General features: G+C 35.9%; 2 protein-coding genes across 3 annotated transcripts in view; both read left to right on the plus strand.

Annotated features, from left to right (window-relative positions):
* Nucleotides 1-22,950, plus strand: part of LOC127881998 (H(+)/Cl(-) exchange transporter 7-like) — a 147,161-nt gene that overhangs the window by 16,765 nt on the left and 107,446 nt on the right. The gene's annotated exons all lie outside the window — the stretch shown is intronic.
* LOC127882016 (uncharacterized) lies at nucleotides 1,470-7,873 on the plus strand. The gene is made up of 4 exons (XM_052430396.1): nucleotides 1,470-1,670; nucleotides 5,914-6,085; nucleotides 6,689-6,837; nucleotides 7,024-7,873. The coding sequence occupies exons 2-4, from the start codon at nucleotides 5,979-5,981 to the stop codon at nucleotides 7,197-7,199; spliced, it is 432 nt and encodes a 143-aa protein (XP_052286356.1). The 5' UTR covers nucleotides 1,470-1,670; nucleotides 5,914-5,978; the 3' UTR covers nucleotides 7,200-7,873.

Genomic DNA, 22,950 nt, shown 5'->3' on the forward strand with positions numbered 1-22,950 from the left:
CAGTTATGCACCCTTCAATATCCAAGAACACGGGTAGTACAGTACTACCTGTATTTTTGGATATGGTAGTACAGGTACTAATTGATTTAAAGCGTTACTCCTTTTCTTTCTGTCAGTGGCAGTACCGTTACTAATTTCACAAATCCTTATCTGGAGCTCTGGCTATTGTCAATTGATCCTCTTGTCAGTGTTTGGTAATGTTTATATTTATCCCCCAATTGCACAGTAGCAGTCAAAAGATATTTTGTTCATCTTCACAAAGGCAGGGTCATGTATATTACCATAGTTAAAGAGTTCAAATGTTCATAATGGTTATGTTTAATTTGAAAAAGGTCCATCTTTTAGAAACCAAGTAGTCTTGTCCAACGCATATTTTAGTACAAACTATGCTTGTCTTAAATGATATTGTCATCACCAGAGAGCATAATTTGGTACTTAGTATTTCAATCGCTATATTGCAGTTAAACACTCCAATTGCAAGCGAAATGACTACTTGTGTAATATATATTACACAGATCTTCTAACGATTATTTTGTTATTTTACTCTTGTTTGTGCATTTTATTTATAGTCTCAGTTGTGTACCACTATAAGCCTCCATATATACCCTCCTGTTAATTGTTCAGCAAGGTGTGTTTATTTGCTGGCAATACTTAAACTGCATTTTAAACTGGTGTGTGATGTTATTTGGCAGCCATATTATTTTCTGTGTAAACTATTCACTGGTTGACTTCCGGATTCATCAAACCTTGAACCTCCCCCAGTCTATACTGGGGGACATATTGTTTTTGCCCTGTCTGTTGGTGCAACAGTATATTTATGCATTATATGTCATACCTTTTAAACGAAAATTTTGCCCAAAACATTATAGAATAATTTCTGTAAAGCAAGCATTCAAATACTGTTAAAGGTCAACAGAAGAAATCTGCTTAACTGTTCATATTTTATAAAGTAATACCATATTATAACAACAAAGTAAAAAAATAAAATTTAAAAAAAAAGTTAGAGCTAAAAAAACGATGATTTTGATGATCGGGAATTTCCGTAACGCGTTCGGCAATTTCCGCCGCTATTTTACCCCGATGACGTATGTGTGCACCACTGCGCATGACGAATATTCCCATGTTATGTACAGTATGCACTGAAGCATGCAAATTTCCCTCAAAACTTCAAGGATTACAAGACTGTGTTGATCATTCACTTGCATATACTTAATTTATAATCTCTTTTGTGTTGATTACGAGTCGAACTTCTACATGACATTGAGGATTCACTGATTTATAAGATGGTTCATTGTGCAGCGTTTGGCTGCAATGCTCGTTCTGAAAAGCAAACGGAGAAGAAAGGATTCTTCGGCTTCTCAAAGGACGAAAGTATTAAGCGGAAATGGATTCTAGCCGTGAATTCACGAAGGATTATCGACGGAAAGGTGGTGGACTTTACCCCCCCCCCCCCCCCCCCCCCCCCCCCCCCCCCCCCCCCCCCGAGTGTGATGGCGAGTGCGGGCTTTGGGATGAGACTGTCGCTGCATCCTGATGCAGTGCCAACTTTGTTCCCTGACACGGACAACTTCAAGGCATTACAGCCGAAAGCCCTAAGGCCAGACGAGTTAGGAGCCCCCAAACGGAAACGTGACAACTATGGTGCTTTTGCCAAGAGAAATCGCAAAACGGTAAGAACTTAATTAATAAGGTCAATGATCAGATATGCATCTTAATACCACAAGTTCTATGTTATTTCAAAAAGCTCAAACACTGACAATGTAAAAAATACTTTTGAATTAAAAATCATTGTATGTAGTTAGAATAGTTGGCAGCTAGTAACCAAACTGACTTTGGCAGTACGGCAAGATCTAATTATTTATTGTAAGTGTTTTGACAGGCATCAGTTTGAAATCGACACATTTCGATCTTAATACAAATGTGTATCTATCTAAATATACTGCTAGTCGACACAATTAGCATTTCAAGCAGTGGACACTGTTGAGTCCATTTCCTGGGAAGAACCAGTACTTGGTGTCTATGGAGGAGATAATGAGAAAGCTCCCTGAGAAGGGAGCGAACCCAGGAACTCCCGATCGCTAGACGGACACCGCATCCACTACACCACCGTGACCTCTTACTGTTTTCCACCACGGTTAATTTAGCTCAAGTTCTAATGTAAAGTAGTTGCTGACAAGCCATATTTTCTACCTATTTACCAAAAATTCAATTAATAATGTGTTGCTTATCTTTTTATTGTTTAAAATGTGAAAACGCAAGGACTTTTTAGTAAATACATTCAGACTTCCAATAATGTATTAATGCTGGTTTAGACTAGAAATGGCGCGGCAGAGGCCGACGCGTATCCCCACACCGAATGTTTGACCTAGGTGTGCCCCAGGGTTGGTAATGGGGCCATGCATAGCTGAGATTGACCGTATTGTCATAAGAGAAGTTCATCATCAATTAGAAGTGAATTGGTGTAGAAATGAAGAAGTTATAGTAAAAGGCAATTTTGGGTGGGTGTGACATATGTGGGCAGGGCGCCCCAGGGTTGGTAATTGTGCCATGCATAGTTGAGATTGACCGTATTGTCATAAGAGAAGTTCAGTATCAATTTGAAGTGAATCGGTGTAGAAATGAAGAAATTATAGTAAAAGGCAATTTTGGGCGGGTGTGGTCTATGTGGGCGGGGCCCCAGGGTTGGTAATGGGGCCATGCATAGTTGAGATTGACCGTATTGTCATAAGAGAGGTTCAGTATCAATTTGAAGTGAATCGGTGTAGAAATGAAGAAATTATAGTAAAAGGCAATTTTGGGTGGGTGTGGTCTATGTGGGCGGGGCGCCCCAGGGTTGGTAATGGGGCCATGCATAGTTGAGATTGACTGTATTGTCATAAGAGAAGTTCAATATCAATTTGAAGTGAATCGGTGTAGAAATGAAGAAATTATAGTAAAGGCAATTTTGGGTGGGTGTGGTCTATGTGGGCGGGGCCCCAGGGTTGGTTATGGGGCCATGCATAGTTGAGATTGACCCTAATGTCATAAGAGAAGTTCAGTATCAATTTGAAGTGAATCCGTGTAGAAATGAAACAATTATAGTAAATGGAATTTTTTGGTGGGTGTGGCCTATGTGGGCGGGCGCCCCAGGGTTGGGATTGGGGCCATGCATAGTTGAGATTGACCCTAATGTCATAACAAAAGTTCAGTATCAATTTGAAGTGAATCCGTGTAGAAATGAAAAAATTATAGTAAATGGAAATTTTGGGTGGGTGTGGCCTACGTGGGCGGGGCGCCCCAGGGTTGGGAATGGGGCCATGCATGGTTTAGATTGACCGTATTGTCATAAGAGAGGTCCAGTATCAATTTGAAGTGAATCGGTGTAGAAATAAAGAAGTAAATGTAAAATAACCTAAAAAAATGAGTGATAATTTCTGACGCGGCCCCACCCCAACCGCTATAACTTTTGACCCAGGGGTCAGATCAAAATTCCAAATAGTGCAGGGTCGCACATATGCTCATAGCTACCATGTGTGTAAGTTTTAAGGTTCTAGTGCTTTTAGTGTAGGAGGAGATAGTGGCCAGGACGGACGGACAGACGGACGGACGGACGGCGGAGATAACCACAATATCCCCACCTTTTTTTTAAAAAGCGTGGGGATAAAAAAGAGATGATAAGTTAGAAATAGTGTGCCATTTAACTGTTAAAAGAATAAAAAAGAAATTTGAATTAGTAGCCGACAGGTGTTTTATTACTTATATACCATTTATTCTTCATGTAGTGTGAATCATAAAATGCATCTTGATTTTTTTGTGTTTTCATAAATTGAACAGCAACTGATTCTAGTACTTAGTAGCTGATGGCTATTTAGGCTACTGGTAGTGCCATGATAATTTAAATATCAGTTCAATTTCAGTCTTCAGGGTAATATATTTAGCCAAAATCATTGTTCTATATTAGAAACAGGAGAAAAATCCAATAGCCTGACTATATAAATTATTAATTTCTAGAAGCCCAAATAAAATCTTACCAGACCTGGGATGTCTGGCTTATAATTTAAGACTGAATAAATGTTATATTTTCAAATTAATATTGTTACATGCATTAATTGCATTGGAAACAGTTTTCAGTGTAATAAACTCATTTTGCTCCTTATGGGCTTTAGCCATTTTGAGATTTCATTATAGCATTCAATGTACTAAAGATGTGTTGTTTGATTAATTTCTGAAGTGGAAAAAAGAAAAACATGTAGTTTTACTATTATGAATACAAAGTTTACTTTATTTTACAATTTTGTGTTACAAATCTTGTAGAAAATAAATGACAGCATTATAATATGTGTAAAATTAAATAGGCTTTTTTCGGGTTATCATTTTTATATTTTATTTATAAAGTTGCTTCAATTAGGTGGTTTCTGTACAAAATAAGTTGGTCACTAAACTAGCTGAATTTTTGCAAATCACCATGCCAACAAGGCACCAAGTTGGCAGAATGTGGTGTATTACCACCCTACAGCTGCCATATATCAAGCTGGTGTCATAAAATAGATGGTCCTCTTTGTTTCTGTAAAGTCAAGTATTGTTATCAGTGATCTACTGTTATCAATTGTATTTGGCACAGACAGTAATAAAACAAGCAGATTATCAGACTGCAGTAATCATAACAACTGAATATACAACATACTGCACTAGTAGATAGAACAGTATTTATAAATAGAATAGGAAATAAATTGCAAAAAATATAAATAACATTTTAATTTTGAACAACAGCAAAAAATATAAATAACATTTTAATTAAGAACAACAATCTACACTTTTATTCTTGTCTCTTGTCTTTATGCTTTCTTTTAATTTAAACACTGTATTATTTTAATTGGGATATTTTTTTTATATATTGTATTTATTTAGTTTGACAAATTATATTTAAAACAGATACTTGCATAAATACTGGCATCATTTAAATAGATTTCTTCAAAACTTGATTTTTTTATTAATTAAAAAACAAATCCTCATGAAATGAGCTATAATAATGCTGCGCATGGACACAACCATTTTTAATGAAATAGTCATGGAAAATTGCTTACCGGTATAAAGCTTTAATTAAAGATACTAATACTATATTGCAAAAATAAATGTAGATCATGAAATGAATAGTTTTGTTTGAGAAAATCACCAAAATGGTGTCCATTCCCTGTTTGATGTCTTATTCTCAATTCACATAATACAGTGTTTTTAGAACACATCATGACTTGCAGTTGACCCCTATTGATTTTGAGGTCACTAGGTCAAAGGTCAAGGTCACGGTGACCCCAAATAGTAAAATGGTTTCCGGATGATAACTCAAGAACGCATACGCCTAGGATCATGAAACTTAATGGGTAGATTGATAACGACTCGCAGATGACCCCTATTGATTTTGAGGTCACTAGGTCAAGGTTATGGTGACCCGAAATAGTAAAATGGTTTTCGGATGATAACTCAAGGACGCATATGCCTAGGATCATGAAACGTCATAGGTAGATTGATCATGACTCGCAGATGACCCCTATTGATTTTGAGGTCACAAGGTCAAAGGTCAAGGTCACGGTGACCCGAAATAGTTAAATGATTTTCGGATGATAACTCAAGAACGCTTTTGCCTAGGATCATGACACTTTATAGGTACATTGATCGTGACTCGCAGATGACCCCTATTGATTTTCAGGTCACTAGGTCAAAGGTCAAGGTCTCAGTGACAAAAAACTTATTCACACAATGGCTGCCACTACAACGGACAGCCCATATAGGGGGCATGCATGTTTTACAAACAACCCTTGTTTCATTTACATTTATCGGATTATATATTTAACATCCGATTAATGTAAATGAAATGATTATGAAATTTTGTTCAATGACATGTGTTGCCATGAAAGTTGGACTATTACTTGTCTTTAGGCTCGAAGGCGCACAAGGAATTACTGTTGGTCATCGGAAGCAAGCGTCTTCTCTCTGACATTCGCATGCTGTCACCAGCTGAACAGACCTCGATGCTGGAGGCTCAACACAAGGTGGTCTGCCAATTTGCGCCAAAATTTGTCTGCTTTTCATACGCAGCAATGAAACAGAGGTATGAATTGTGATCGATTAATATAATATCTACAGAAGAGCTAGCGCAGGCATGTTGTTTTTGTCTTTCATAGTCCAGTGGTAATAATTTATAAAACTACAACTTTAAGGCAAAAATTAGTTTATTTCCTACACGATTGGTAAATATTTGTGCAAGTTTAATGAGAACAACATTTGATTATGATGCGGTTTGGGTTTTTTTACATTCGGCATTGGTTGCCGAAATTCTAACAACCAAAAATATGATCTTTAATTCGAGTAAAATTAATATCCTAGTTGACTAATAAACATTGTCATTTGCAGTTCATAAACCATCAAGTGCCCATGAGCATATGTCCATAATAAATATGCATTAGTTGTGAAAATGATTTTAGTTTCTTTTTATGCCCGTGAAGGTGGGCATATAGTGATCGCACTGTCTGTCTGAAATTCCGTCACACTTTGCGTTTAGGTTTCGAAAAATGTGGAAAAACACTTTGCGTTTAGGTTTAGACAAATTTGGAAAAAGGGGGCATATGTCATCCTATGGTGACAAGCCTTGTTGTTATATGAAATAGTAATTGTTGATATAATTTGTGATTAAAGGCTATTTTTTGTAATCCAGATTGCATCTGGCAGCCCTGCATTCCGTTTCTAATGCGCACAGGAAACATGCAGAGAAGAAGAACGGCGAAAAGCGCTACAGGATTTCGTATCCAAAGTACAAGGCGGGACACCATGTCGTGAAACCTGTCAAAGAGGCCTGCAATTATGGTAATGGTCCTTCTAAGCTAAATAGAAAATTGGCATTCTAATATATAATATACAAAAACCTAACAGTGAAACTGACTAAGTTGACTGTTGTTGTTTTTTATGCATAATATGTGTATTTTTATTTATTTGTTCAATGTGCATAGTTTAACCAAGTAGTAAAAAATAAATTGTTGATGCTTTTTTCAGATTATGTCACAGAGCTCATGGTTGAATTGCTGCAATTAAAACAACAGTTCAAGAGCACCCGGATTGCTAAGCAGGCATCTTCTTCCATTCTGTTCTCTCCACCACCATTAGCATCATCTGCGAAGAAAATTTTAAAGAATGAAGCAGTGCAGTTGCACCGCTCTAGGTTTAATTAATTACAGTAATTGGAAACAACTTGGCATGCCATTTGTCATGTATTGCTCCAGCTGGGTTTAGTGTACGTGCGTAAGGTGTCATCCCAGATTAGCCTGTGCCATATATGTTTGTAATTAATTAAAAAAATCCTCGCGCTGGAAAGATGGGACAAAGCGTGCGCAAAATATCTCGTCCCATATTAGCCTGTGTCCCTGATAAGACTGTGCAGACTCGACGTGAAAACATGATATGCCCCAAGTTTTATATGACAATGTCTACGAATGTGCCCTTTTGACAAATTAGAACCTAGCTGAAGCACTGATCACGTATTGTTTCAAATTAACATAGCAACTACAATTATTTTTTTGAAAAATGTGAATGTATTATTTTGACAAATATGCTGTAATAATAGTTTTCCCATTGTGTGCTATACTGTTAGTATAAAAATGTTAATGTCAACACCTTTATTTTTAAATGTTGGGACCATGTAGTGTTTTTTGTGTGATAGTATTGGTCTGTAAAAGATGTTTTAGAAGTCATTTTGTTAAAGGTACTTAATATGACTCCATGACAAGTTGTATTGCAACATTGTGCTAGTAAAGCTCATTTACTTATTCCGTCCAGTTTTCTAAAACTTGTCGTCAGGTTACAAGTTGTTCTGTTGTTGTGTCTGTGGTAATTTATATTTTTAGATGTTGCAATAAACTTGTAAGCTACATATATATTGTTGTGTTGGAATGTTTTCTCCATTTCAAAAACATCGAGAGTAAAAGTTTGACATGCTATTTCTCATTTATAATATTAAGTCACCTCGCTCGTGGAGAGTTTAGAAAAATTCAATTGCGTCATATTTATATAAAATCAAGACTTATTATTAAAAAATATTTATTAAAAAACAACAGAAATGAGATCATTCAAACTTTGAAGTGAATGTCGACATAAATGAGATCAATTTACCATAAATAAAAAATCGTGTGCAGGGAACACATCGGGTTTCAACAAAATGGCCATGTCAGGATACTAGCAAAATAAATAAAACATCTATTCTCGGTCATTTAGTATTAAATGACACGACCATTTACGTAAGAATTATTCATTTCAAATCAACATTATTTATTTCAACTAGTACGTTGTTGAAGTGTTGAACTTGAACGGTTAGTAAATTTGGACTGGCATTCGTACGTCGATCAGTTTCAGGGAATAATTATATCTTTTCAATGTGTCAATTATATTTGCCTGATTAAATTATAATTAAATACTTAAACAGTCAAGATGCGATGTCCTGTGGATGTGTACTATGAAAAATAAAAACACGTTATATGACGAACTTTTAAAAGACAAAAGCTGATACCGTTTCCTTTGTTATGAACTCGTTGCAAGTGGTTAACTCATACGTCACTTCTGGTTGAAACAAAAATGTCGACTCGATCACGAAGTGCGAAAAATCGGCATAGTTATCGGCTGTATACTCGCTGAATACGATGGTTTTAATCGAATTATGATATGGAAATGCATTTAAACGTTATAATCTCGCATAATATTGGTGTATTTCAGGATTTTTTAATCGGGTCCGTTGATCTTTAAAGCATGTTGGATGTTTTAAGTATGTTAGCTTATTCCATTAAATTTTCAAGGTAAGTATTATTATGAAAATTTAAAATTTCATAAATCATTCCTAAAAAGTTATTTCACATCAAAATCCCCCCCCCCCCACACACACACATGATTGTAAAAGTTGATATATCCTTAATATTGCCACTTGCAGAGTGGTAAGTGTGTATAAACAGTTTAACATTTACCAAATTATTTTAGTATTATGTATATCTTCAGGTGGAAGACGAGGTGCTGTAAATCTTGGGAGCATATTAAGGTTTGCCACTGGTACAGAGGAGGAACCTGCCTTGGGCTTTGCTCTTCAGCCTTCCATTCAATTTATGGAAAGTGCTAATTTCCTGCCCACTGCAAATACCTGCATAAACAGAATGAATTTATCATTGCCAGATGAAAGTAATCCACTACCACTGCAAGAGGAACTGTTCAATTTGTTTGATCTAGCATTTTGTAACACATTCTTTGGTTTAGAATAAAAAATGACATTCACATATAATTATACCCCCATTACCATTGGTAATAGAGGCTATATAGGAGTCACTCTGTCGGTCAGTCGGGCTGTCACAAATTTTCATCCAATCTTCACCAAACTTGGTCACAAGTTGTATCTAGATGATGTCTAGGTCAAGTTTGAATATGGGTCATGCCAGGTCAAAAACTAGGTCACGGGTCACTTACTGCGTTTTAAACCGAAAGTTTGTCCGGACCATAACCATGTCATTTATCATTAGATTTCAAAATCACTTGGTACATTTGTTCACCATCATAGGACGGTGTGTCATGCAATAGAAGGACGTCAATGTCTCCAAGGTCAAGGTTACACTTTGAATTCAAAGGTCAAGTCGGTCGGTCTGTCTGTCCCAAAAATTTCATCTGATCTTCACCAAACTTGGTCAGAAGTTGTATCTAGATGTTGTCAAGGTCAAGTTTGAATATGGGTCATGCCGGGTCAAAAACTAGGTCACAGGTCACTAACTGCGTTTTAAACTGAAAGTTTGTCTGGACCATAAGTTCATAACCATATCATTTATCATTAGATTTTAAAATGACTTGGTACATTTGTTCACCATAAGTGGACAGTGTGTCATGCAAAAGAATTAAGTCGATATCTCCGATGTCAAGGTCACTCTTGGAGTTCAAAATTCAAAAAAGGCCATAAATGAGCTTGTCCATGCCATAACTATGTCATTCATTGTAAGATTTGAAAATGACTCCCTACATTAATTTTGTTCACAGTCATTGGACGGCATGTCATGCAAAAGAATTCAAGAGTTCAAAGGTCAAAATGGCCATAAAAGACAATGGCATAATCATTCTTCCAAATCGCCATAAATTAGCTTCTCTTGTTTTGTGAAGACAGCGTGCAAAATATTCAATGTCACTGCAGCATTTTGGGGTATATGTCACGTCTGTGACAAAGCTCTAGTTGTGTATATGTATGTAGTAAAAAATGTTTTGAATGTAGTATGTGAGTTATATTGGTGTAATCAACATTTACTTTGTGAACCCTCAAGAGGCCAACCTTTTTTTGCAATCTTGAAACTTGGTCAGCACATTTGTCCCCATAACATTATTACCTCTCCTGAGCCTTATAGCCCCTATGTAGAGCTTATGTGATAGTCCTTTGTTTTTTGTGCATATAGTCCTTTTTTTTTTGTGCATCGTCAATATATGCCATGTGAACGCTAGAGTCTACATTTTTGTCCGATCTAAATGAAACTTGGTCAGATAATTAGTCCCAATGATATCTGGACTCGGTTTGAAATTGGGTCATTAAGATGTCAAACACTAGGTCAAAAAAGAAAAACCATGTGAACACTAGAGGTCAAATTTGATGTCTAATCTTCATGTAATTTTGTAATAATGTTTTTTTTAATGATAGGTTCATTGTTGGTTGAGCATGAAAATAAGCCTTTTTTCCATGAACATTTACAAATTTTACTGTATTGTAGTGTACACAATGTGTAAAGTATATCAATTCTTTGAATTTGCTTATTAGCATGTTGTTAATTATGTCTTATTTACATGCAATACATTTTGCTTGTTTACATTGTAAATGTGATGTTCATTTAAGTGTTGTCTGGGCTTGTTTCCTTCTTTTGCAGCAGCAAAGTATATTGACCCTTTTACCCAAGAAAAACTATGCTGTTTACCTTCAAATTTACTTTTAAAAACCATATTATCTCCTCAGTGGTAACTTTTCCTCATATTTAACATTTTGACCATTTCCCCAAATCAAAATCATAAAAATGACGTGTCATTTGGTTTTGTTCCTAATGGTATGTAACCCCATGTTTTTGTCATATTTTTGTGATATCTTTTTCATTGTTTAAAAGTTTTTTTTCACAAATTGTTACTTATGAGCTATTGTGACCTGTCTTTGTTGGTCGTCCTGTATCTTGTGTCAACCTATTTACTTAAACGACATCTCCTCCTTACCAGCTGGTCCAATATTAATTAAACTTGGCAAGAATGTTCCTTGCATGAAGCTCTTTTAAAGTTTTTCAAACAAAAGCATTCCATGAATAACTCTGGCTCTTGTTGCCATGGCAAGCGAAAGGAAAAACTTTAAAAAATCTCATCTGTTTTACCCCCACTACCATTGGTGGGGGGGGGGGGGGCTATATAGGAATCACTTTGTCTGTCTGTCCCAAAACTTTGTCCGGACCATAACTTTGTCATTAATCGTAATATTTTAAAATGACTTGGTTAATTTGTGCACCATTATGGGACGGTGCATCATGCAAAAGAAGTATGTCAATATCTCCAAGTTCACGGACACACTTTGAGTTGGAAGGTCAATATGCCCATAGACGAGTTTTTCTGGGCCATAACTATGTCATTTGTTGTGAGATTTTTAAATCATCTGGCAGGTTTGTTCACCATCATTACACGGTGTGTGATGCGAAAAAATTCTGTCCATATCACCAAGGTCAAGGTCACATTTTCAGTTCAAAGGTCATATATGGCCATAAACTGACCTTGTCTGGGCCATAACTATGTCATTCCTTGTGAGATTTGTGAATGACTCAGTGCATTTGTTCACCATCATTGAACAGTATGTCAGGTGAAAGACCAACACCGATATCTCCAAGGTCAAGGTCACACTTGCATGATAATAAATTATTCTTTAAAATAAAATAAAATTAGTTTCTCTTACTTTGTGAAAACAACGGGTTAAATATTCAGTGTCAATGTGGCATGTAGGGGAATTAGTTAGTTCTTCTTGTCTGAGTTATTGTCCTATGTTATTACATGTTGTTAAGCGCAAGTTCTCTGAGCCTTACACATGTTCCATTTTTCAGCCACTGTTGTAGGTGTATTGCCAAAATTAGAGACAAAGCACATTCAGGGAGCATAACCTTTGTGGTCTGTGACAGCGACTTGTACTTGTAATTGCTTAGCATGAATGGCAATCTTTTGAGACAAGACCATATGGTGCAGGTAAAGACGTAATTAATGAGCTAAAGGTATAGTTCTAGCAATAACATGTTGCCCGTGTCCGTTTGAATGACTTCATGTGATATTTCTTTTGTACAACTTTGTGAAAGTATGCACACGAGCTGCGTTCATGTAATTGAGAATCTTATTAAATGTTTAGTTATTTGAGGTTAGTCTGTGTTACTTCATTTAGAAGCAAAATGAAAATGCCCAAGGAAATTATAGACAGCCAGCATGAGATATGTAATTATCCCCCGCCAGAGGCGGAGGGATATTGTTTTGGCGTTGTCTGTCCGTCCGTCCGGAACACTTGTGTCCGGAGCAATATCTTGGAAGTGCTTTGGCGGATTTCATTAAAACTTGGTATGAGTATATATATGGATAAGACGATGATGCACGCCAAATGGCATTGTACACCATCTGTTAATAACGGAGTTATAGCCCTTTGTATCTTGAAAAAATGCTTTTTACTATAGGCACTTTTGTGTCCGGAGCCATATCTTGGAAGTGCTTTGGCGGATTTCATTGAAACTTGGTATGAGTATATATATGGATAAGACGATGATGCACGCCATATGGCATTGCACAACATCTGTTAATAACGGAGTTATAGCCCTTTGTATCTTGAAAAAATGCTTTTTACTATAGGCACTTTTGTGTCCGGAGCCATCTCTTGGAAGTGCTTTGGCGGATTTCATTGAAACTTGGTATGAGTATATATATGGATAAGACGATGATGCACGCCAAATGGCATTGTACAACATCTGTTAATAATGGAGTAATGGCCCTTTGTATAGTAGTACGTCATCCGTCCGATTTGCACCCATCCTTGAACAAAATATATGTTGCGGGGGATATCAATTCTACGAATTTGCTTGTTCTTCTTGAATCTTGCTCGATTCCTGTATGTACAGTGGGAATAGTTTGTGCAGGTATGTTTGATTATGCTGTTTTCTTCATGTTCATACTGTGTGTTTGTATGTGAACACAGTACATGCTATGTAAGTAGTTCTATGTGTTATTGTTATGTTCTTGTAACTAGATATGAAAACAAAATGATAAGCTGCATGAAACTTTTATTTACAAATTCAAAATAATCTCAATTGACCAACTGTAAATACATAATAGAGTGATTGAAATAATGTATCATATTTCTTTATTTTTTATTGCATTAGTGTAGGTTTTTTGCTAAATTATTTATATACAGCAACTTTTCTTGAGCCAGTAAATATCATTGGGGATTATTTCTTAGTAATTTTATATTTAGTTTTATTTTTTCAAATAAATATAGAGATAGGAGATAACTTTGTTAACAATGGAGCCAAAGATTTTTAAATGAAAGTGCTTTATTACTGTTTTGATTCCTATATTTTAGTTGTTTTCCATGTATGTTTTGTTTTATTTAAGAAAATTTGTTTTATTTGTAATTGAAAGTAAATAAAATAACCTGAGCAAAGTATGCTCATGAAACGCTTGTGTTGTTGCCTTAATTATGTCCAGCATGTATGTAAACGTATTAGCTTCTGTCCACTCTAGATCTCAATGACACACTTTTGCCTCCATGGAACTTTGCTGGAACATATATCCCAATATCTCGGCTGAGTGTAAAACTTGGTCATGGGGGTCATAAACTAGGTCATTAGCTCAAATTGACTGGGTTATGTGGACGGGCTTGTTAACACTCTTGTACTCAACCTTGTTCCAAGCAAAGCTCATTTCAAATCCCTGCCATCATAAGCTATTTAACTTATGACAGCAGAATGGTTACTTTATCAACCGACATGTTAGTAATGTTTACTGTTTTGAGGAGTAATAAGTACATTAACTTATTATCCCCCGCCAGAGGCGGAGGGATATTGTTTTGGCGTTGTCCGTCCATCCTTCCTTCCGGCTGTCCGTCCGGCACTTTTGTGTTCAGAGCCATATCTTGGAAGTGCTTTGTTGGATTTCATTGAAACTTGGTATGAGTATATATATGGATAAGAGGATGATGCACGCCAAATGGCATTATACACCATCTGTTAATAACGGAGTTATGGCCCTTTGTATCTTGAAAAAATGCTTTTTACTATAGGCACTTTTGTGTCCGGAGCCATATCTTGGAAGTGCTTTGGTGGATTTCATTGTAACTTGGTATGAGTATATATATGGATAAGAGGATGATGCACGCCAAATGGCACTGTACACCATCTGTTAATAACGGAGTTATGCCCCTTGGTATCTTGAAAAAATGCTTTTTACTATAAGCTTAGAGCTTTATCTCCATTAACACATGAGCCAGAGCCATGAAACTTGCCATAGTTGTTATCCCCCGCCAAAGGTGGAGGGATATTGTTTTGGCGTTGTCCGTCCATCCATCCGTCCGTCCGGCACTTGTGTGTTCAGAGCCATATCTTGGAAGTGCTTTGACGGATTTCTTTGAAACTTGGTATGAGTATATATATAAATAAGAGGATGATGCAAGCCAAATGGCATTGTACACCATCTGTTAATAACAGAGTTATGGCCCTTTGTATCTTGAAAAAAGCTTTTTTCTGTGACAAAGCTCTTATTTGGCGGGGGATATCAATTCAACGAATTTGCTTGTTGCACTAAGAAGCAGCTGAACTCCGTTATATGATTGAAATGGTGTTGACAAAAATAACACCGTATTTCCTCATTCACATCAACCCTCTTGACCTACAGTAGTTCATAAACGAGGAAATGAATGTAACAAACCATAAATATGATTATTTTTGTTATGCTTGTTAGTCATCAAATGGTGCAACCTTGAGGTATACATTAGTGGCGAAAAGTAGGTCACATACATTGAAGTGTGCTGGGTAAATGTCAGTTCCGACGGACGAACAGGCATGTCTCTGGGGCGGAACAATTGAAACAATTGACTAGCGTAATATTCCGTATTATCACGTGGTCAGTTTAATGAAAACTAGCCAATAAAAACGCTTAAAGGTATATTACACATGTTTATTATAAAACTATTCGTAATGGCTGTATAATATGGGGAAGCAAGGTATAGCATGTGATAAAAATAATGTGCAGGCGGAGTATGCTGAATTTGCACCTCCGTCATCATAAAATTGCTCATTCTCAATTAATATTGAAAATGAAAATGTTACGTTGATAGCGCAAATGAAGGAAGTGCATTTGTATCTTGAAGTATAGATTTTAATACACTATAATAACCATATTAATTAAGTACAAAATATTATAAAAATGAATACTTGCGTTTTAGTAGATTTAATTAAGTCAATTTACATATCGGGGACTAAATAAATTGCTTTGATAATTGAAACGTATGTTGGTATAGATGTCACGAAAACACTTTCTGCAAAGGTTAAACGTCTATGAACAGGCCCCTTAAACTTCGCTTGGAAATCATAAAGCAGCTTGTAAAAATCGAGCAATCAATTGTGTTGTCATTCACTTAATATCTGTTTAGCTGTCAAAAAGATGTCTATGCCGTGATTGTTTGACCTCCAGTTTTGAGGACATAGCTCGTGGAGCCGTCGCATCCGGTTTTCTTCAACACTAATTTGAAGAGATGATAATACTGGCCTGTTGTCCAGGGACTCCATATCCTCATCAGACGAAGATTCTGTACGAGTGTTTGGAAGAATATCATCAACATGTGCTGATGGGTTGTCCATCATACCGGCCTTGTAAAGCCGCATTGGTGTTGAGTTCACTGTTCGTATTCGATGGTGATTCCATGCACCTTGCCAGGTGTTTAACCTTTCATTTATCTTTGAAATAAATACGTAATGAAGTGCAAACAAGTCTATTTCATTTAAAATGTCAAGCCGGCCATTGTCCTCTAAAAAGTAAAATAAGTCATAAAAATAACTCAAGACTCCGTCATACACGTCCCTCCACAATCGTTCAATACGTTGATTGTGTGTACTTTTACCAGTGAGCATACTTCCACGTCCTGTCCCGCGAGCATTTATCATGAAGTCGGCAACCTTCATATTTTCACGGCCTTGATCTGATCTGACCCGGTCAGGAACTCTAAATTTCGAAACACCATCTCTGATGCAATGCAAAACCGTCTCCGCTTTGTTGTTGTCCGTGCATCTAAGATATGTAACTAAACGACTGAAACCATCAATGCCGCCTATTATAACAAAATGCCATCGAATTAATTTATGGTTGCTGTCAATGTGCCATAAACAATTTGGAGCTGAAACTTTGTAAATGCGACGTCGTAATCGCCTTCTTTTTCGTGCACGAATTCCATCTTCGTCTAGGTGTTTCAGACACTGACGAAGCCTGAAACGTTGAACCTGTATAAGAAATAATACTTTATGTTGGTTTTATGCAAAAATGAATATGCTTTAATTTACTTCAACATTTAGCCAAGTGCCTTATAAACAATAGAATTTTCTATGAAAAAAATCTTACAAAATTCTTATTTTTAATAGATTAAAGCGATAGCCGTTTCAGGTATGATTGTTTGGCACAAATCAAACTGTACTCTAAAACTAGTCTTAACAATTTAGTTAGTTTTCAATTGTTTGACAATACTTTATTGGAATCTGCACGGACAAATGTATCTGTTTATTTATAGACTGTCTACTAAAATCAATCAACAATGTACCGTATACGCCTTCAATTATAAAAAGATCTAGTTATGCATAGTAAAATCATGGTACCTTAATTCCTTTTTGAAGTAAAACTTTTCGCAGCATTTCTTCTCCACACCTAGGAAATTCAGTGATGGTCGTGGCAACAACAATGTTTAGTTCTTCTTCATCAATTTCTGTAAATGCGAGCTTTGACAAGCCAAATTGACCCATCTTCCGGAATAAGGTACTTTCAGAAACCCCAAGTGCAATACTAGTGTCCTTCACTGAATATCCGGCTTCGAACAATGTTTCAATCATGATACTTGAAATTTCAAAACGTATATTCCGACACCGTGTACTATCATTATTATGTGCCCACGGATTACTCCGGTAACAAACACATTCAACACGCAATTTCATGATAGTTGTTTTGTCATTTACACCCAAGCAATTAAAGTCGTACAGTGACATAAGTGATATGATGTCCGGTGTTATCTTCTCCTGTCTGAAGCGCCGTATCACTCCTTCTTCCACTCCAAGTCGCTCAAGTATCAAATCCATATCCATTGTTGTAAAATGATGCAGAACAAATTGTCTTCCGTGTGTAATAAAAGCTTCGTATATAAAATGTTATCGTTAATGATTTTTAACGTATTTTTCAAATTTTATCTGCATAAAAAGACGATATGTGTTTATATAATTACGATTTATGTTTATATAAAGGTCTTTTGCCTTTATATAAAGAAGTAATGCCTTTATATTATGGAAGTTTATTATATCTTTATATATTAATGCTTTATCTGTGTATATTCAAATTATGTATTTATATATTGTGATTATGCATATATATAAAGGTTACAGGCATTCATATAAAGATCTTTTGCCTTCATATAAAGAAGGAATGCCTTTATATAATGGAAGATTATTATATTTTTATATATTAATGCTTTATCTGTATATATTCAAATTATGTATTTATATATTGTGATTATGCATATATATAATGGTTTCAGGCATTCATATAAAGATATTTTGCCTTCATATAAAGAAGAAATACCTTTATATAATGGAAGATTATCTGTGTATAATACATTAATATCTGTATAATTTTACATTTTATCTATATATAAGAAAATTATATCTTTATATATTAAAGTTTTATCTGTATATATTCAAATTATGTATTTATATATTGTGATTATGCATATATATAATGGTTACAGGCATTCATGCAGAGTCAGATTGACGTAATATCACAAGTTTTGGTATTATAAGACAGTCAAGGCGTTCCATAAGTTTTCTTTATTTTAAATGATAACATTTGCTTGGTCAGCCATAATTGTCACAATCAAGTGGTCTTTTTACACTGTAGTTTTCTCACTGACTATGGGTTTGTTCTGAGAATGAGCCACACAAAGTATCGTTGGGGAGATGAGTTGTCAATTTTATGTAAAAAGTCTTTCATAATCCAGTATACCTGTAAAAAGTGAATTTGTAACTAATAATCACACAATATACACAATTAAAATTGTATGCATTTAGATTTATTTAGTACTGCACATTAATTATTTTCCAAAATTATGTAGCAACATTATATTATATAATGCTGCAATACTAAAGTAATTTACTAATTAAAGGTCGCTGATGTGTAATGGATGTGGTGCCCTCTAATGATCTGGAGGTCACTGGTTTGATCCCCAGTGTGGGAGCATTATTAAGAAATCTCCAAGAGACACCCAAGTACTGGTTCTAGGCCCAGGAAACGAACTCAAGAGCATTTCACATACATGTATGTAGTTAGTACTTAAAATTTAATCGAACTAAAATTGGATAAAAATTAAAAACTGAAACCCTTATTAATACATTTTATTTTGAATCAAGCAAATGTGGAAATTCATTAAAAATAATGAGAAAAATTTAAAAATTCTACTTTAAAGTAATCATGATAATTTAGATGATTTTCAGAATATTTAATGATGATAATGATACAATTATATATTACCTAAATGATAAAAATAAAACATGTAATGTTAATTTATGAAAAAAAACGTTTTAATTTTATCAATATCATGGTAATTACAACTAGATACAGGCAATTAGATCAGAAACGTGCATTAATTATATTAATGATCAACCCAGACATTTGTAGTGATATATGGTCACTATTTTGATTTACGTTCTATACATGACATGTCATAAAAGGTATTTTTTAGCCAGTACTACAATCGGCAATGATAGTCTGTATTGCATACATATTCCACCGTCTATTATCTATTCGCTTCCTCAAACTGAACAAATATTTAATGTTTACATCGCGAAACGTAATGCATCTAGTTTCACTTTCGGTTTGGTTGGTTTTGTAAACACCGTAATTTCATCTTAAAAATTGAATGATAAATAATAATGGAAAAGTAAATCCCTTGGATAATAGGTCAAAATGCAACACAAATGAACGTTAATAGTGCTCTTAATATCAAAGTTTCGGTAAAAAGTTTGGCGCTAGTTCAACGCGCATCGTATACAGCCTCATAACAATAGACTGACAACCTTTTGGGTAGTAAAGTAGTAATACAAGGCAATATGGCGACCGTTAGCAACGAGGCCTATCTTACGGAGGAATCCGAGATAGCCGATGTATCACGATTGAGTATTCACCTGAAAATACAATTGGAAAGACTATAAAAAAGAACAAATAGTAAAGGCTCTGGATGGGTTGGTGGATCTGCCCTTTATTCCTGTTGGATTCCTGCGGCTGCGGTTCCAAGACCCCCGGCCTAATTTTCAGGATTTCAAATTTGGAACAATCGACACCCCTATTAAATGTTCATCTATAAAATAACTTATGTTTGTACTTTGACAAGTACCATACTAATTATTTGTATATTGAAAAATGTATGTTACATTATGATATGTAATATGCCCTTGTTGTCATTAAAAGAATATAAACAAGTTGATAGTAAATGTGTATATAATTATTTCAAAACCAGTTTTCGCGCAGCTCAGCTTGTCGGCTCAAAGAAATTTTGGGACAGCGCTAGCCCTGGTAGATAGACCTCACGACACCAGAACATAATATAATCTGAAAATGTGGTCCTTTGGAAGCATAAACTGCATCCAAGAAATATAATAGCACACCCAGTTTGATTGGGTCTGTTCATGGTGATAATGTTACATGCAACACCACTCGCGTCCCCCAAGCATGGCTTTTGGGCTATTTAATATATTATAAATTATAAATAATATAGTATATACTCCATGATTCCAAAGGAACGGAAAGTATAACAACACTGAATTCCTATAGACACTGAGGGTCAAGCTTACTGCGACTTTAGTAATGCCTTTTATTGGTAATAAAATGGACTATTAAAGCCGCTGCCAGAAGTCAACATTAAACTCGGAAATAAGGAAAGCAACAAATGCAAAATTAATGAACAGCAAGTTTTTATTTCATTAAAGCATTTAAATAAAGCCATATTGCATTACATACATCATCAAATTTATTGTACATACAGTTATACACACAAAAATGAGAAGAAGATGCACCATGTACGACATTTTCTAAAAAAAAATAAATTTAAAAATAAAATTATTTGCCTACCTACCTACCCTAATTTTTTAGGCCATGTCAGTGGAAACAAACATATTTTTTTGTTAGGCCTAATATTGCTTTGAAATCGTGTGTACACTTGTTTACGTCTCTTCCTTCTGAAAGAAAAAATATCAGAATAAAGCGGTGCCAAAAAATCATAAAGATGTGGTGCTTTTACGGACATTGTTGAGCGGTGTTCATATTTCTATAATATAAGTGTTGAGCGGTGCATACTTGCTAACACTTGTAAATGTAAAAATCACAGTTATATTCAATAAAGCATGCCATAATATGTTGTAAATTGATTCTTCTACTACAAAATACCGTTTAAAAAAAAAAATATTTCATTTAAAATGTTTAAAATCTGCAAAAAATATTATTTTTCGCGTCATGAAAGTCACTTCTTTCACGACATGCTCAAATTGTTTACACTATTTTGAAGTTAATAGCGACTCAATTTCGATGCCGTAAACGGCAATAAGATGTAAAGTATATACTTCGTTCGATGGAATACCTTTTTTTATTACCAACTTACCTTCTTTTTTCGTTTTTTATGCCCCCCTTGGAAGAAGAGGGGGTATATTGCTTTGCACATGTCGGTGGGTCTGTCGGTTGGTCCGTACACCAGGTGGTTTCCGGATGATAACTCAAGAACGCTAGGGCCTAGGATTATGAACCTTCATAGGTACATTGATCATGACTCGCAGATGACCCCTATTGATTTTCAGGTCACTAGGTCAAAGGTCAAGGTCACGGTGACCCGAAATAGTAAAATGGTTTCCGGATGATAACTCAAGAACGCTTAGGCCTAGGATCATGAAACTTGATAGGTAGATTGATCATGACTATCAGATGACCCCTATTGATTTTCAGGTCACTAGGTCAAAGGTCAAGGTCACAGTGACCCGAAATAGTAAAATGGTTTCCGGATGATAACTCAAGAACGCTTAGGCCTAGGATCATGAAACTTGATAGGTAGATTGATCATGACTCGCAGATGACCCCTATTGATTTTCAGGTCACTAGGTCAAAAGTCAAGGTCACATTGACCCGAAATAGTAAAATGGTTTCCGGATGATAACTCAAGAACGCTTATGCCTAGGATCATGAAACTTCGTAGGTAGATTGATAATGGCTGGCAGAATACCCCTATTAATTGTCAGGTCACTAGGTCAAAGGTCAAAGTCACAGTGACCCGAAATAGTAAAATGGTTTCTGGATGATAACTCAAGAACGCTTATGCCTAGGATCATAAAACTTGATAGGTAAATTGATCATGACTCGCAGTTGACCCCTATTGATTTTCAGGTCACTATATCAAAGGTCAAGGTCACGGTGACCTGAAATAGTAAAATGGTTTCCGGATGAGAACTCAAGAACGCTAATGGCTATGATCATGAAACTTCATAGGTACATTGATCATGACTCGCAGATAACCCTATTGATTTTGAAGTCACTAGGTCAAAGGTCAAGGTCATGGTGACCCGAAATAGTAAAATGGTTTCCGGATGATAACTCAAGAACGCTTATGCCTAGGATCATGAAACTTCATAGGTACATTGATCATGACTCGCAGATGACCCCTATCAATTTTGAGGTCACTAGGTCAAAGGTCAAGTTCACGGTGACCCATAATAGTAAAATGGTTTCCAGATGATAACTAAAGAACTCTTATTCCTAGGATCATGAAACTTGATATGTAGATTGATCATGACTCGCAGATGACCCCTATTGATTTTCAGGTCACTAGGTCAAAGGTCAAGGTCACGGTGATCCGAAATAGTAAAATGGTTTCCGGATGATAACTCAAGAACGCTAATGGCTACGATCATGAAACTTCATAGGTACATTGATCATGACTCGCAGATAACCCTATTGATTTTGAAGTCACTAGGTCAAAGGTCAAGGTCATGGTGACCCGAAATAGTAAAATGGTTTCCGGATGATAACTCAAGAACGCTTATGCCTAGGATCATGAAACTTCATAGGTACATTGATCATGACTCGCAGATGACCCCTATCAATTTTGAGGTCACTAGGTCAAAGGTCAAGTTCACGGTGACCCATAATAGTAAAATGGTTTCCAGATGATAACTAAAGAACGCTTATTCCTAGGATCATGAAACTTGATATGTAGATTGATCATGACTCGCAGATGACCCCTATTGATTTTCAGGTCACTAGGTCAAAGGTCAAGGTCACGGTGACCCGAAATAGTAAAATGGTTTCCGGATGATAACTCAAGAACGCTTATGACTAGGATCATGAAACTTCATAGGTACATTGATCATGACTGGCAGATGACCCCTATTTATTTTCAGGTCACTAGGTCAAAGGTCAAGGTCACAGTGACAAAAACATACACAATGGCTGTCACTACAACAGAGAGCCCATATGGGGCAGGGTTTTCCCCAGGCCATTTAAGCGTCCCTTGCCGGGGCGCTTGAATTTCGAAATCAGAGTCCCCGGGGCGCTTGAAATTTTCCGACCTGTGTGTTTTTCAGTGAAAGAAAGTGGAGATTGTAAAAAAACACAAAGGTTTCTCTATCAGTGTATCAATAT

This window comes from Dreissena polymorpha, chromosome 5, assembly GCF_020536995.1.
Source record: "Dreissena polymorpha isolate Duluth1 chromosome 5, UMN_Dpol_1.0, whole genome shotgun sequence".
Classification (NCBI taxonomy): Eukaryota; Metazoa; Mollusca; class Bivalvia; order Myida; family Dreissenidae; genus Dreissena; species Dreissena polymorpha.

Bases quoted from the DNA above. Each gene is read 5' to 3' on its own strand.
- LOC127882016 (XM_052430396.1), top strand. From the start codon at position 5,979: ATGCTGTCACCAGCTGAACAGACCTCGATGCTGGAGGCTCAACACAAG. The intron at 6,086-6,688 runs GTATGAATTGTG...TTTGTAATCCAG, and splicing joins TACGCAGCAATGAAACAGAG to ATTGCATCTGGCAGCCCTGC. The intron at 6,838-7,023 runs GTAATGGTCCTT...TGCTTTTTTCAG, and splicing joins CAAAGAGGCCTGCAATTATG to ATTATGTCACAGAGCTCATG.